The sequence below is a fragment of the Malaclemys terrapin genome, chromosome 10 (assembly GCF_027887155.1).
Source record: "Malaclemys terrapin pileata isolate rMalTer1 chromosome 10, rMalTer1.hap1, whole genome shotgun sequence".
NCBI lineage: Eukaryota > Metazoa > Chordata > Testudines > Emydidae > Malaclemys > Malaclemys terrapin.
This window is the reverse complement of record NC_071514.1, coordinates 25437102-25454480: the sequence shown is the minus strand read 5'-3', so window position 1 is coordinate 25454480 and position 17379 is coordinate 25437102. Positions and strand designations below refer to the sequence as shown.

Here is a 17379-nt window from a genome sequence, read left to right as displayed (position 1 = left end):
GGACACACCACATGATCCATCGTCTACAGCCAAGCACTGAGGTACAACCGCATCTGCTCCAACCCCTCAGACAGAGACCAACACCTACAAGATCTTCACCAAGTATTCTCAAAACTACGAGACCCACACAAGGAAATAGAGAAACAAATCAACAGAGCCAGACGTGTACCCAGAAGCCTCCTGCTACAAGACAGGCCCAAAAAAAGAAACCAACAAAACTCCACTGACCATCACCTACAGTCCTCAGCTTAAACCTCTCCAACACATCATCAGTGATCTACAACCCATCCTGGACAATGATCCCTCACTTTCACAGACCTTGGGAGGCAGGCCAGTCCTCGCCCACAGACAACCCGCCAACCTTAAGCATATTCTCACCAGCAACCATGCACCGCACCATAACAACTTTAACTCAGGAACCAACCCATGCAACAAACCTCGATGCCAACTCTGCCCACATATCTACACCAGCAACACCATCACAGGACCTAACCAGATCAGCTACAACATCACCGGCTCATTCACCTGCACGTCCACCAATGTTATATATGCCATCATGTGCCAGCAATGACCCTCTGCTATGTACATTGGCCAAACTGGACAGTCACTACGCAAGAGGATAAATAGACACAAGTCAGATATCAGGAATGGCAATATACAAGAACCTGTAAGAGAACATTTCAACCTCCCTGGTCACACAATAGCAGATGTAAAGGTAGCCATCTTACAGCAAAAAAACTTCAGGACCAGACTCCAAAGAGAAACTGCTGAGCTCCAGTTCATTTGCAAATTTGACACCATCAGATCAGGATTAAACAAAGACTGTGAATGGCTATCCAACTACAGAAGCAGTTTCTCCTCCCTTGGTGTTCACACCTCAACTGCTAGCAGAGCACCTCACCCTCCCTGATTGAACTAACCTCGTTATCTCCACACTGATTTATACCTGCCTCTGGAGATTTCCATTACTTGCATCTGAAGAAGTGAGGTTCTTACCCACGAAAGCTTATGCTCCCAATACTTCTGTTAGTCTTAAAGGTGCCACAGGACCCTCTGTTGCTTTTTACAGATTCAGATTAACACGGCTACCCCTCTGATACTTCAAATTCTTAGAATACATTGCAGTATTAGGGCTTTCCATGAGCTAGAGACAATATCTTATGGATTTATTACTTCATAACATTTTTCATGATTTAAAACTTTTCCTTTTTTTTTTTGTACAGACAAGAGATGACTTCCTAGGTCAAGTGGATGTTCCTCTTCATCAATTACCGGTTTGTATTTAAGATGACCTAAAGCAATCCTGTTGGCATACACAATTATATATTATTCATTGAGACAAATATATAGCATCAATAGGCTTTATTAAATTCTGCCTTTTCTAATATTTTGGCACATCTTTCTCAGAACTAAAATAATGCAACTTAAACAATGTTATGCTTATGTATGGGCTTCTGCTAATAAATGAGTTCTCTTACTCTTTATTCCTGAAGAAACTAAGGTTTGATGTTCATACCCGAAAGATTAGATTGACTCTTGTTGTTCTTTTATTTCTCATTCTAGCTTTCTGTAAGGTACAGAGGAAATTTAGAAGGCTTTCTTTCTGGTTACTCTTAATTTTAAACATCTTTATTTTTTAAAAAAAAATTTTTGCTGAAAACAGAAAACTGACACAGTAAGAAATACAGTTGAAGTAATCTAGTTGTGTACATTTTTTATTCTGCAGTTTTCATCCATTTGCAAAACCCTCAGCTTTAAGGAAACTTATGCAGCAAAATTGGGGACGGGAGGAAAATAAATTAAAATGAATAATGCTTCCACTTGCATATAGTGCCTTCATCCAAGGATCAGAAAACTTCACAGATTGCTAAAGAAATCTTGAAGCAGCCATTTTAAAGTGGGAAAACTAAGACCGAGAGCCCAGCCAAGAGCAGTTGTTCTTCCTTCCTTCCTTGACGAGCTGTGGTGAACTTCCCAGAGTGGGAGCGCCTTAGTAGAAAGACACCAGGCTTCACAGTAATCCCAGACACATAGGATGGGGCAGGAAGTACAGTGTTTGAGGTGGTGCCGTCTAAAGGGGAGACATTCCCATCAAGCGGGAGCTGAGGAGGCAACAGCAGTTCCCACAGGTCTCTGGAGACAAGAGATACCACTTTTTTTTTTTTCCCCTTTTCTTCCAGTTTGGACTCTGTGTATTCTTCTTTGCTGATTAGTTGTTTTTGACTTTTTCTCACCCATCTTCCTCTGTAACTCTGTGTGTTCTCCATTCTCAGTCTTGCTTTCCTCTTCTTCAATGTCACATGTACTTCCTTTCACTACTCCTTTGCTCACCCACATAACTTTTTTAAAATAAAAGACTGGAATTAACATTTACCAGCTGTCATTCTGACTGTGTAACTGACATCCCTTTCTTTCACTCATTTGATTATAAGCTTTGAGTCAGGGACTGTCTTATACAAACACACAACACCAAAATACAAGGAGACACCAACACTGAGGCCATTGGGTGCTACCTAAAGACAATAAATAATGCACACTGCAAAGTGATCAGAGTCAGCAGTAGAATCCTAGACCACCTACACCTGCATAGTCAAAAATTTGTTATAATATTTATAGAAATACAAATAGGAGAAACAGTGGCACTACCTTTTTTCCTTTTTTTTAAGTAAGGCAAAATACATTGAGGGCTACAAAATGCTGCAGGCCCTTGAGGCTTTGCAGGTTCAAGATAAGAGATGGGAATCTCCCAACTCCCAATTTATTCAAACAAAGAAAAGATTGACAGGTCAAATTGGGTTTCACTTAGGAAAGAAACATTTTAAAATGCATAAACCTAGCCTTTACTTAATCTTTCTTATGCTCCTTTTCCCTCTTCATTCCTAGTCCCTTCTTTCTCATGATTTTCCCTTTTTCCCATCCCCACTTTTGTCCCAGTCACACTGAAAATATAATAATTTGGCTGAACCACTTTTGAAAGATTCTCAGCGACCACGTGTTGACTGATCCACAATGACCAGTTCTAAAGCCCTCCTTCTAGACCAGGTCAAGATCTAGTTCTTCAAATGTTACCTGTGAATAAAAGGAATGCATTCTATATAGCAAATACAACAATGCATTCCTGTTCACCAGGCCTGCACAACATGCGGCCCCCGGGCAAGTGGTGGGATGGGTCTGCCGGGTTCACCCCCTGCCCAGGAGTGGGGGGGCGGGGGCTTGCACTCCCCCCGGCCAGAGCGGGGCTATCCAGGGCAGGGCGCGGCAGGGAGACGGAGCCCGGGATCGGCAGGAGGGGCCCGGAGACGGAGGTGGAGAAGGGGTGGGACCTCTGCCCCCAATGGGGGGGGAGTGGGCAGCGCCGCCTCACAGCCCCATGTGCGCAGAGCAGGTCTGTCACTTCCAGGGCCCACTGAGGCGGGAAGTGCTGGGCACAAGGCAGAGCCGGTAAGTGCCAAGCAAGGGGAGGGCACTGGCCTGGGCTCGAGCCGTAGCTTGGGGCAGGGGGACACTGGGCCGAAACTCCCCCTAAATCCCCCCCTTCTGTTGGGGGTAGGGTAGGGTAGCTACTGCGCTAGTTGGTTCCAGGGCGGTCTCCGTAGTGATTGGGGGCGGGAGTTGAACTGTCTGTGGGCAGCCAGGAAATCCCTGTGGGGGAGGGGTGTGGGTGTGTGTGGTGCACCTGCCATACCCCAACTGCTGCCCCCTTCCCTGGTCCAGGGACCTTTTCCCCTCCCCGGCCCCAACCCACTGTCTCCCCCCAGGGCTCCCTGCGGCCCCTATGTTTGTGTGTTGGACAGTCACATCCAATCCCTTCATACTGCCCCCCCTTCCCCCTCCCCTTAGTTCCTAGCCCCATCAAATTTCTTCAAACTGCCCCCCTTTCACCTCCCCTTATTTCATGGGGAGATAAGCTGAGCGGGCGGGCAGTGGTGGCGAGGCTTTACACTTGGGGGGTGGTTAGGAGGCGAGCAGCAAGTCGATGGCTAGAGGGAGGCATCCATTTTCAGTATTTTAATTTTTGGTACTGCTGTGTGCAGTAATATAGTTACCCCTGGGGGGTTGAAGAGGGGTGTGATGGTGGGGCTGAGCGGGGACGGGGCAGGTCCTATTTTACTACTGTGATCTGGTCACCCTATGCGTGCCATTTCTTTCCCCCTCTACAGGCTTCCACACACCGTCCGTTCCTTGCTAATGTGACACGCGCTGTGAGATATCTCTTCTCTTTGTGTGTGACTGTGAGTGTTTCCCTTGTGTGTGAATTTATTCAACAAAATCTTGAGCTTCATAATGGATACCATGAGTGAAAAGAAAAATAGAAAAATAGAATCGGAGCACAGAGTTTTCAACACTGAATGGACGAATAAATACTTATGTACTGTTTTTCCAAGACAAAATACTGTGCCTCGTGTGTTGTGAAACGTTAGCCATTCCAAAAGAATACAACCTTCGGCGGCACTTTGAAACTAAACATCCCAATCTCGCCAAATTGAACCCAAATGAAAAAATAATTAAAGCAGCCAGTTTAGCGAAAAACCTTAGTGGAGAACAGCAAATTTTCAAGAAAGTGAGCACTGAGAACGATAAGCTTACTAAGGTAAGCTTTCAAATTTCTAAGGAAATTGCTGCTGCTGGGAAATGCTTCACAGAAGGCGAGTTTTTTAAAAAAGTGTATTTTGATTGCTGTATCTGAGTTATGCCCAGAAAAGAGGGGAATATTTGACAATGTTAGTCTATCACGCATGACGGTACAGAGAAGAATAGCTGACGTTTCTACCAATCTAAGTGATCAGTTAAAGCAGAGAGTCAGTGAATTCTGCTTTTACTCCCTAGCTATGGATGAAAGCACCGATTTAAAAGACACCGCCCAATTTCTTACTTTTATTAGAGGTATTGATAAAAACTTTGAAATTACTGAAGAATTTGGCATGTGTGCCATGACGGGTCGCACAACCGGAAAAGAAATCTCCAGTGAAGTGATAAAATGCATGAATGATAAGTCGGGATTAGATTTCACAAACTTGATGGCCATTTGTACTGATGGTGCTCCAGCTATGTGTGGAAAAAATGTTGGAGCAGTTACTCTTCTTGAAGAATTTATCGGGAGACAAATAATCAAACATCACTGCATTATACATCAGCAGGTTTTGTGTAGCAAAGTCTTAAAATTTGAGCATGTAATGTCAGTGGTAGTTTCCATTGTAAACTACATCCGTTCTAAGGACTAAAACATAGGACATTTCGAGCCTTTCTTGAAGGGGTAGATGCCAAGTGCAGCGACTTAATCTACGATATGGAAGTGAAGTGGTTGAGTCGAGGAAGAATGGTCCAGCGTGTTGTTGCTTTGAAAGAGGAGGTAGCAAAATTCCTAGAAAATGGGCCAATAAAATTCCCAGAGCTTGAAAATGAGTCCTGGAATCAAGATCTTTCTGTTTTGTGATATTACAGCACACCTGAATGATCTCAACATTCAACTTCAGGGAAAAAATCAACTTATATTTCAAATGTGTGCAGCAGTGAAAGCTTTCAAAATGAAATTGAAACTTTTCAGAAGTCAGCTGTCAAAAGGTGAAATGTGTCACTTTCCCACTTGTGCACAAGCGTATCGCTCAGCACAAACACGCCGAGTTAGAAAAAGAATACGCAAAGCACATTACTCTTTTTTGATTGAAGAATTTGACCAAAGACTGACTTTGTCTAAAGAAGAAGACGTCCAATTGAAGCTGATTGAAGATCCCTTTTCTGTGGATCCAGAGGAAGTGCCACTAGATTTGCAGTTAGAGGTTATTGAACTTCAATGTTCGGCAGTTTAACAAAATAAGCACAGAGAAAGCAGCCTGCAGGACTTCTACAAAAGTCTGGACAATGAAAAATACAAAAATCTTATCGAAGTTGCACTGAAAATGTTCAGCATTTTTGGAAGCACTTAAATTTTTGGAAGAACAAACATTTTCCATCATGAACATGAATAAAAACAAGCAACGTTCTTCTCTGACTGATGACCATTTGGAAGACGTTATGAAAATATCCACTTCAAATATAATCCCAGAATACGACAAGCTTGTTGCCGAAAAGAGATGTAATATCTCTCATTAAATTTGCAAGGCAATTATGAAAAGTACAAATGTTTTCTTTCAACGGAACAGATGTTTTTCATTTTTCCATGATTCATAAAAAAATTAAAATGAAAAAAATTTTGATTTAATTGAAAATTTCTTAATAAAGTATCAACCCCTCCCCAAACCTTCCTTTTCGGGCCACAGCTGTTTCAGCGGGGCGGCGCTGGGGCAGGAGGGTTTGTTTCCACGGGGCCAGGCAGCACTGCGAGGGGGTTGTTTTGGCGGGGCCGGGGGGTTTCGGCCCTCAGCTGTTTTCTTTGGAGTAATATGGCCCTTGCCGCTTTACAAGTTGTGCGGGCCTGCTGTTCACTTTGAAGGTAAAAAAGAATTCTTAAATTTTGTGCCATTAGACATTTCATCCTGTGTTTCTTCCTATCTATGAAATGCAAATACCACAACCACGGGAGGTGAGAATTAACTGGCTCTGAAATTCTTTAGACCAGTAGATGCATGGCCTTAGCTCTAAATTTGATGAGTATTTTGGAATACAAGACACAGAACTGATCTATTACTGATGTCAATAGTACTAAACTACCCTTAAAAGAATACCATGATGAAAGTATTCTTGGGATAACAAGAACTATGCACAAGCCTGTCTCTCAAGTTCCAGTTAGAAAGAAGACACTTTGCAATTGGAAAAACTGAGTTCAGAGTACTAGTTGCAATGCTGTGTAGGACATGGTGGCCTTTGTTTTTGAGGAGCTCCTGGCCAGCTCCTCTAGTGAAGAATGAAGAGACAAAAGGAAGAATGCAAAATGGAATTTATTATAACAGAGCACGGTATAGTCTGATCGTCATTACTAACAGAGAACTTAAAGTTTTAGGGTTATGTCTTCAGTGAGTGTAAATCCAGTGTAGCTGCACTGACTTCAGTGGAACTATGCTGATTTAGGACAAAGTAATAGTAATAGAATTGAGGATCTGGCCATCAAATCACTTATGCATAGACTTAACTTGCATAAAAGTGAATCTGAATTATACAGATGCACTCAGAATAAGCCCCATCGACTTCTGCAGTTGCTGATTTGTACATAAAAAGTAAGGCTGTCAATTAATCTCAGTTAACTCAGGCAATTAACTCAAAAAATTGTGATTAAAAAAATTATCACGATTAATCACAGTTTAAATCACACTGTTAATAGAATACCAATTGTAATTTATTAAATATTTTGGATGTTTGTGTTCATTTTCATATAGTATTCTGTGTTGTAATTGAAATAGTGTACATTATTTATTACAAGTGTTTGCACTGTAAAAATGATAAAAGAAATAGTATTTTTCAATTCACCACATACAAGTGCAGTAGTGCAATCTGTTGTGGAAGTGCAACTTACAAATGTAGATTTTTATTTTATTGATTGATTGATACATTGTTTTGTTTTTAAGTGAAGCTATGTAAAACTTCAGAGCCCACAAGTTCACTCAGTCCTACTTCTTGTTCGGCGAATTGCTAAGACAAACAAGTTTGTTTACATTTGCAGAAGATAATGCTGCCCGCTTCTTGTTTACAATGTCACCTGAAAGTGAGAACAGGCATTTGCATGACACTTTTGTAGCCAGCATTGCAAGGTATTTAAGTGCCAGATATGTTAAACATTTGTAGGCCCCTTCATGCTTCAGCCACCATTCCAGAGGACATGCTTCCATGCTGATGACGCTCATTTAAAAAAATAATGCGTTAATTAAATTTGACTGAACTCCTTGGGGGAGAATTGTATGTCCCTCTGGTCTATTTTACCTGCATTCTGCCCCATACTTCATGTTATAGCAGTCTCAAATGATGACCCAGCACATGTTCATTTTAAGAACACTTTCACTGCAGATTTGACAAAACGCAAAGAAGGTACCAATATGAGATTTCTAAAGATAGCACTTGACCCAAGGTTTAAGAATCTGAAGTGCCTTCCAAAATCTGACACACGAGGTGTGGAGCATGCTTTAAGAAGTCTTAAAAGAGCAACACTCCAATGCAGAAACTACAGAAAGAAAATCAACTTTCTGCATTTCTGGTGGCATTTGACTCAGATAATGAAAATGAACATGTGTCAATCCACACTGCTTTGGATTGTTATCAAGCAGAACCCGTCATCAGTATGGATTCATGTCCTCTGGAATGGTGGTTGAAGTATGAAGGGACATATGAATCTTTAGCGCATCTGGCACGTAAATACCTTGTGACGCCGGCTACAACAGTGCCATGAGAACTCCTGTTCTCACTTTCAGGTGACGTTGTAAATGAGAAGCGGGCAGCATTATCTTCTGCAAATGTAAACAAACTTGTTTGAGCAATTGGCTGAACAAGAAGTAGGACTGAGTGGACTTGCAGGCTCTAAAATTTTACATTGTTTTATTTTTGAATGCAATTTTTTTTGTACATAATTCTACATTTGTAAGTTCAACTTTCATGATAAAGAGATTGTACTACAGTACTTGTATTAGGCGAATTGGAAAATACTATTTCTTTTGTTTTTATACAGTACTTGTAATCAAAAATAAAGTGAGCACTATGCACTTTGTATTCTGGGTTGTAATTGAAATAAATATATTTGAAAATGTAGAAAACATCCAAAAATATTTAAATTGTATTCTATTGTTTAACAGTACAATTAATTGTGATTACTTTTTTTAATCACTTGACAGCCCTAATAAAAAGTGATGGTAGAATGCTTTTTACTTTCAGAGACTGCTAACAGGTTGTTTTTTAATACTGTATCATTTCTTTAACAGAAGTAACGAGCTTTTCAGGGCAATAGGTATTGGATATTCTGAAAAGACAACAGCATGGTAGCTTTTCCTACATACTGCAGAGAACTATTGCACTAGAAAAGCCCTCTGGTTGTCTTATTGGAATAGATAAGTTGCAACTTCTTGTTTTAGTCATTTGACAAATTCCTCTTACCAGTATAATGAATTTCTTTTGCTCTGTTAACTTCTTTAAAAGCTGAAAATCATTTCCACATGCAGCAGAATAGAGCTGTCTGTTATACTGTTACATTATCTTCGTATTGATGATAGTCTGCCATTATTTAAGCTTGAAATAAAAAACTTTTAAAAACATGCTTATAAATATACATGAAATTAAACTGCTTTCATATATGTAGTTTGCCATTTAAACTGTTACTTGATTGTGCAATTAGCCAGTTTGCGTATGCCGTTTAGATATCCATTTATGCAAATTTAACCCAATGTGGAGTGTGACTTCAACATTTTTTTTTTTTTTAATCCTATTTTATGTTAGGCAGGGGCTGTCCTTTTTGTTCTGTTTGTACAGCAGCTAGCACAATGGGGTTCTTGTCCATGATAGGGGCACCTAGGCGCTACAGTAAATACAATTAGTAACATTGAAAGGGATACTTTGTTTAATCCTTGATGTTCTTTCCCATGTTAAGTTATTTTCAGCTAATTTACTTTACGGGTTTTGCATTTCTCAGTTTGGACACGGAAAACAGTTTCTAGTCAACTTCTGTATTTTCATGCATTTCCACAATTCTGTAATGTGTATATATTGCAGATAGAACAGGAGTACTTGTGGCACCTTAGAGACTAACATTTATTAGAGCGTAAGCTTTCGTGAACTACAGCCCACTTCTTCGGATGCATATAGAGTGAAACATATATTGAGGAGATAGATAGATAGATAGATATACACACATACAGAGAACATGAACAGGTGGGAGTTGTCTTACCAACTCTGAGAGGCCAATTAAGTAAGAGAAAAAAACTTTTGAAGTGATAATCAAGCTAGCCCAGTACAGACAGTTTGATAAGAAGTGAGAATACTTACAAGGGGAGATAGATTCAATGTTTGTAATGGCTCAGCCATTCCCAGTCCTTATTCAATCCTGAGTTGATTGTATCTAGTTTGCATATCAATTCCAGCTCAGCAGTCTCTCGTTGGAGTCTGTTTTTGAAGTTTTTCTGTTGTAAAATAGCCACCCGCAGGTCTGTCATGGAATGACCAGACAGGTTAGTGTTCTCCCACTGGTTTTTGAGTATTATGATTCCTGATGTCAGATTTGTGTCCATTAATTCTTTTGCGGAGAGACTGTCCGATTTGGCCAATGTACATGGCAGAGGGGCATTGCTGGCACATGATGGCATAGATCACATTGGTAGATGTGCAGGTGAACGAGCCCCTGATGGTATGGCTGATGTGATTAGGTCCTATGATAATGTCACTTGAATAGATATGTGGACAGAGTTGGCATCGGGCTTTGTTACAAGGATAGGTTCCTGGGTCAGTGTTTTTGTTCAGTGATGTGTGGTTGCTGGTGAGTATTTGCTTTAGGTTGGGGGGTTGTCTGCAAGCGAGGACAGGTTTGTCTCTCAAGATCTGTGAGAGTAAAGGATCATCTTTGAGGATAGGTTGTAGATCTCTGATATTGCAGATGTTACAGGGAATATTGTAACTTTAGAAAATTCTCTCTATTTTAACTTAAATGTAGTTAATGGAGTACTTGACTGGATCTAGAGCTCTGTAAATGTGTTTTGCAGATTAAGATTCTGATCCTGCAAACATTTTAAACACAAATATGCGTTGTGTTTAGGATTTTAGGGCAAAGATGATTTCTCTCTTCAAGCTGATTGCAATTCTAAAATTTCAGGATTTTGAGAATTTATTTAATGGTAAGATCCTCAGATCCCTAATTTATACTGATAGAGGGCATTTGTTTGTAGCTTAAATATCTGAAGTATAAGAGAGAAACATTTTTTCTTTCAGAACATCAGTGCAAAAGATACCAGATTCAGAAAATCCTTTGAATCCACGCTATTAGATTTGGGCATAACAACATGTCATATGTTGCCTGAAATCCTAGGCTTGGTAATGGTAAAATCCTAGAACTTAGGGATCAAAAAATGTTTTCCTTTGAGATTTCTGTTTCATGATCTTTTGGATTAAGTTTACTATTTCAAATTATAGAAGTGCAAGCATCCCTGGACTATGTATTTTGACCCCTTGTAAATCAAAGTATAAAATTTTAAAGCAAGAGTAACAATTCCTTGTTACAGGTCTTTTAAACAAGGAGACATTACATTTTTGGAAATTACTTTGTTTGAAATAACCAAGTACTTACATAACCATAAATACTCCTCATATATCAGGTAAGTAATGTATAAATGCATTGCAAATAGATATAGATACACAAACAATTTCACTCACATTTCTCCCCCAATACATATCCCGCGACCAATTAGTGCTAATAAAGTTTTGCACTTGTCAGCCTGAGTAGTTAACATATAATCCAGAAATCTGTTTCTTCTAATTGTGTTATTTACATTTTGTATAAACTTTACACTTTTCATGCAAATATTATAAGTCTAGAATATTATATATTCTCCAGTTTCTGGATCTATTTGGGAATGCAGCATTCATGCTAAATCTACTAAGGAGCCCAGAAGCCTTTGGATACACAATAGACAGGGATTTTTTTTTAAAGTACATGCCTGGATAGATGGTAATATTTTCCCCCTTTAAAGCTGGGACAGTTCGATGTAAAATCCATTTTTGACTGAGTGGAGTACAGATACAGTAAATGTGTACATTCCCTTCTTCCCCCCCTCCCCCAAGCATATGATACAAATGATTAAAATTTATTATTTAACTAGTTTGGAATTACTCCCCAGAAATTTTGAACAGCTTATCACTTAGTAAACATTTGTGTAAGGCAAGAAATTCAAAGTTAAGGCTCTCACACTTTCCTTATCACATAGCACTGTAAAATCAGACATTATTGTAATGGCTACAGAATAAGTGTCAGTTGTGACTTACACGTTGTGATTTTTAAAGAGTAAACTATAGATGTAATGTTTTTAGGATGGCCTTTGCATCTAGCAGAAGGTAGAATTTAAAAAAAATATTCTCTGTGTATCTGTGACATCGGCTATATTGCTGTAAGTTATAACTGAATATGTAATATGCCTTGTGGTTTATTGTGAGTCAGATTCACTTATGTGCATGAGAATCCAGAGACTTGCAAGGACTCATAACGTTTTGTTTGCTGTTTTGTGGATTCTCTGGCACTAGAGCTGGAATGCAATTATTAAATCTGACCTATATTTTTTATTTGAAAAATATTGAGTGTGGGAAGGATATGGTAACACTTGTATTAAATGTGAAGTATTTGAAAATAAAGAAATCGCCTCTGTTCCAGGCTAAATACAATTGCTTCAACCTTCCCCTGCTCCTGCTTCCCCCAAGTATTAGAAACTATACTGTGAGGGAGAAAGGTCAGAGTATTTTTTCTTCAATGTGAGAGAGTCAGACATTAATTTCTTCTTCTTCTTTTACTAAAATCTTTTGGTTACATGAAGAAAATGTCTGCCCTCTTGGGGGGAAAAAGGCTTATAGATTTAAAATATTTTTGAAGATGCAAATATTTGATTTTACAAATAAGACTTGAAAAAACAAACATTGTTTCATTCCAGACAGAAAATCCAAATATGGAGAGACCATACACCTTTAAAGATTTTGTTCTTCATCCAAGAAGGTCAGTAAATATCAAACATTTTTTAAAATACTAACTTTCCTGTGCAAACTGTAACTTGCTATGAACTGTAGCTTCTCTATGTACTTATGTGTCACCATAGTATCTGAGCACCTCAGTAGAGCAGTATATTAATGTAATAATAAATCAGTGTTGGCACTTGTTTAAATTTCTGAAGACTAATTTTAAATTGTAACATTTTTTTCAGCAGCATATGAGAGAAAGTTCCTAGGGCTAAAATAATAACATAGTCCGCTAGTAACTGTTATACATTACATCGTAAAATCACCACTCAGTATTATGCCATATTTGAACCATTTTAGCTGTCAACTGTATCCTCCTCTAATCTAGAAATGATGTTCCTTTTTGTGTGTGGCTTAATCCAAGTAAGTTGCATTTGACTGCAGTTAAAAATATAATTTATTTTTTTCATTTGAAAAGTATTTAGTCCTATGGGCATGTATTAGGGAAGCCAGGAATTTAAAAACACAAACAGTGTGAACCTTATTATTCTATTCCTTACCCAGACACTACAGATTTCATCTTCTTTTCTACATGTCGGCACTTAAGCTACAGTAAATTGAACATTGCTTAATTATTGCTGACAATGTGCCTACGTTTAATAAACACAAACTTTTTAAGGAAATATGGATGTTTAACTTTTTCCAATTGATTTTTGTTTAAAAATACAGCTAGAAAGTCTTCGTGCTGTAGTGGAATCTTTGTTTCTTTTTAACCAACTAGGAAGTAAAGGAAATATTTAAAATGCAAAAGAATAAATGAATCTCTCATCTCTAAGGGCTGGTCCACACTAACCCTCCCCCCCTCCCCCAGTTCGAACTAAGATACGCAACTTCAGCTACGTGAATAACGTAGCTGAAGTCGAAGTACCTTAGTTCGAACTACAAGGTACTTACCGCGGGTCCACGCGCAGCAGGCAGGCTCCCCTATCGACTCCGCTTACTCCTCTCGCGGAGCAGGAGTACCAGCGTCTACGGCGAGCACTTCCGGGATCGATTGCTTACTGCCGAACCCGGAGGTAAGTATAGACATACCCCAAGTTACTTCCCTTTCAGAGTTAGGAAAGGCATACTTTTTTTTCTTTTTTGCAAACCTATGAAAAATCCACACTTGCTGTATTCGTAAAATCCCCTGAAGTTCTGCTATTGTTCATAAATCTACCTCAATACTCTCTCCGAGACATGAGTTTAACAGTGCTCTACAATGGAAAGGCAGTGCCACAGATCTAGAAGTGCTGTAAAACCAACCAGTCAATAGATAGGCAAATTAACTAACCCCACTTTCAGAACTGTGCTCAAATTGACCTCAACAATCAATAAACCAGGGTTTCTCTTTAAAAAGCAAAAAGATAAAATTGGTATGAAAAATGTTTTTTCACATTCCTAGTATTACTGCAGCATAGCGGTAAATACTAAAAGGTAATTTAAGGTTTTGAGGAGAAAACTAGGCATGCACGACTGAGAGTTCCTCTAAATACAGGTTTTTCAGTGTCGTCTACGCTAAACAGTAGTTCAGATACTGGCTATCGATAATGGTAATGGTGGTGGTATTCCTGTTAGTTTTTGATCAGTTTGCATTGCACATTGTGGAAACTTTCATGAGAGCAAAATGTCTTTTCAGTTCACTTAATAGATGTTATGGCCTACTCAAAAAAAAAAAAAAATTCACTACCATTCTGTAATTGTTGCTAATTAGTTATTACACCTCTACCCTGATATAACGCTGTCCTTGGGAGCCAAAAAATCTTACCGCGTTATAGGTGAAACCACGTTATATCGAACTTGCTTTGATCCACCGGAGTGTGCAGCCCTCCTCCCCTCCCCGGGAGCACTGCTTTACCACGTTATATCTGAATTCGTGTTATATCAGGGTAGAAGTGTACTTTGAAAAAGAAGTTGTAAGTTTCTTGGCACTTCAGATTAAACATGTGTCTATAATTGTAAATTTTCAGTAACATTATTTCACCATAACACTTGAAGTAATAAAACGGTTTCAATTCAATTTTCACAAAAGAATCTTTCTCACATACTTTAGTGAGAGAACTGGCATTGTATTGTCAATAGTAATTATATAAATGGTAAATTCCTACTTACCTTTGAAAATCTGGTAACTGGTTGCACTACTCTTCCTCACCCCAAGAAATTTACACTTTTTCAGGATTATAATCCGGTAAACCTGATGTATTCAGACATCCACCCTGTAGAGATTTTTGATAACAGAACCAAGTAGGATTCCTAATTAAATATTTGGGTCTTTTTAGGTAGCTTTTTGTGTGTTACAAAATGTCAAGATTATTTCAAAGCCTTCTACTTTATCTTGAAAGCATAAAGCCCAATAGCAACTGTCACAGTAGATGTCAATTACTATTACTTTGATAGCAAAAAATGTACAGATTTTTTTTCAGACTGTTCAAACCAAATTACATGCTTTTTCTGCATAGGATTCATAGTGTGACTGAAAGTTACCAAAATAATCTTGTATCTTTCACAAGTGTGACAAAATGGTAATAATTTTATTTAATATCGTTGCAAAATAACAATTTTTTTCTCTTCTGCAGTCACAAGTCAAGAGTTAAAGGTCACCTAAGATTAAAAATGACATACTTACCTAAAAACAATGGATCTGAAGAAGAAAACACAGAACAGGTGGAAGACCTGGAGGTGAGAAAACTGTTTGATGCTGAAGAGCATATGGTTTGACTTGTTCTTGTAACTCTAGCAAATAAAAGTTGTTAGGCATAAAAATATCTTTTAAAAATGATGAAGCTGCAAGCAACCTTTTAGAAATTTGATAAATCAGTTAGTTTGGCATCAGAAGGAGATCCAAAATTCCTGTACAGTCTCTTGTTTAATTGTGATGTTAAAGCATTCCCATCATTTTTTAAAAATTGCTTCTCACCTTTATATAGCTGTAATTCTGCAGGAAACAGACAGCTGTTGTAAAAATCTAAGTCAACAAATGCTGATACGAGCAAAACTGTTTGCTGACCTCTAGCTTTAGTGTCCATAAGTGCTTGGGAATAACATTTTCCAGTATTTCCATCTTCCTATGTAGTAATGTTAACCAGTCATCATAATGATCTGCTCTGTTACAAAACGTGAACTTTATCCAGTGGAAGAGAATTTTTTTATTTTAGCTATTTTGTTGTCTAATTATTTAGTAATTACATCCAATTTAGATGTAAAGGTCTTTTCCCCAACACTTTAAACAGCTATTTCAACAGCACCACTTCTGCATGTATAGTTAAGACCGTTTCTGTTATAAAACCCATACATTAAGCAGATACACCTACTACAGATTTATGGACTGGAACCTTGCATATAAGACTCCTTAATTTTAAAATCCATTGAGTATCTTTCCTATTCCCAAACCAGAAAATAACAAATTTCTATATATTAAGCTTAAGTGGTATTAAGCTTAAAGTGCTACAATAATACAAATAATAAAAACAGATACTGCTCCTCCACTTCTCTATATCCATACAGGTCTAAATTTAGTTTCTGACAATGCATTGTAAAGTGGCTAGGCCCATGGTATGTACATGCTGACACTGAAAAACAACTCATAAAATGCATTATCAAGGATTTCATGGGGAAAACTAAATGGTGTAAGATTTGTAGGGAGGTGTACAATCCAGTTCCACTGTAACATCTCACTTAACATTTTGTTAGTGCTGATTGTCATCTTAAAATACCTAAAATCAATCCATGTCCGGAAGACTTCCCAATGTAAAATGTCTAAGGGGTGCACTTAAAATCCAGGAGTGAAGATAACTTAGCACTTTATTTTTCCATAATTATCACAGATGATGTGAATTTTTAATAAGGTATTGAATAAGAGGACAGTGGCTTGATAACCTGGGACATGTCTCCTTTTACAGGTTTAACATTGATGAATGTTAAGTATCTTTACTTAGTTATTAACCTTGTGTCTCATAGCCTGGCTGGATTATATTGGACCAACCGGATGCTGCTTGTCAGCCGCAACAGCAGCAACAGGAATCTCCTCCTCTACCTCCAGGCTGGGAAGAAAGACAAGATATCCTTGGTAGGACCTACTATGTCAACCATGAATCCAGAAGAACACAATGGAAAAGACCAACTGCTCAGTATGTCCTCTGACTTTTAAGATTCAAAGTATACTTTACTGTGACTGGCAGTTCACTTTTGTCATTCTGTACAATAATGCAAGTCAGGGAATGAATAGCTCAGAAACTAGTAGTGGAGATGTTCATTTTAATTTTTTCTGTATGTCTGCATTTCAAAAAAAAAGTGTGTTCTTAAGTCTGATTAGCTAAACTGTTAGTTTGCTGCTATTTCAGCCAGTTAGCTAATGCAAGTTAGCTAACCCAACTTAACATCTTTTAAAAACGTTGTTAGACTTTGATTGGTGAGCAATTCAGCTCGCACACTACTCAGTCCATTTTTCCAAAGTGACGAATATTCACAATATATATTTCCTGCATTATGGAAACTACTTGTAGTCTCAGCAGAGACTAATAATGACTGTGCATGGAGAAGAAATTCCTTTCATGCTTCTGAGACTGCTTCCTCTTTACCAGTAGCACCCACCTGAAATCCTTCTCATGTAGTTTGCATGATCTCTCCTTCCAGCACATGAACTATTAAAATATATATTTGCTATTCAGTTCCTTTGTTTGACTCCTCCTTCTGCTCCCTATTTTTCTCTACTCTTCTGCTTTCTACTGAACTTAAGTTCATTTTGTAGCTTCTGGCTGCTACTCCTATTGGCAATGTTTT

General features: G+C 38.5%; 1 protein-coding gene across 5 annotated transcripts in view; it reads left to right on the top strand.

The window, feature by feature from the left end:
• NEDD4 (NEDD4 E3 ubiquitin protein ligase) overlaps positions 1-17379 on the top strand; it is a 121486-nt gene that overhangs the window by 81731 nt on the left and 22376 nt on the right. For 3 of the 5 annotated variants that reach the window (XM_054041620.1, XM_054041619.1, XM_054041618.1), the window contains 4 exons: positions 1224-1274; positions 12540-12601; positions 15177-15279; positions 16558-16727. In XM_054041620.1, the coding sequence (XP_053897595.1) occupies positions 1224-1274; positions 12540-12601; positions 15177-15279; positions 16558-16727 (386 nt within the window). Of the gene's footprint in view, positions 1-1223; positions 1275-4160; positions 4233-12539; positions 12602-15176; positions 15280-16557; positions 16728-17379 lie in introns of all 5 variants that reach the window. The other 2 variants (XM_054041623.1, XM_054041621.1) reach the window with 2 other exon arrangements.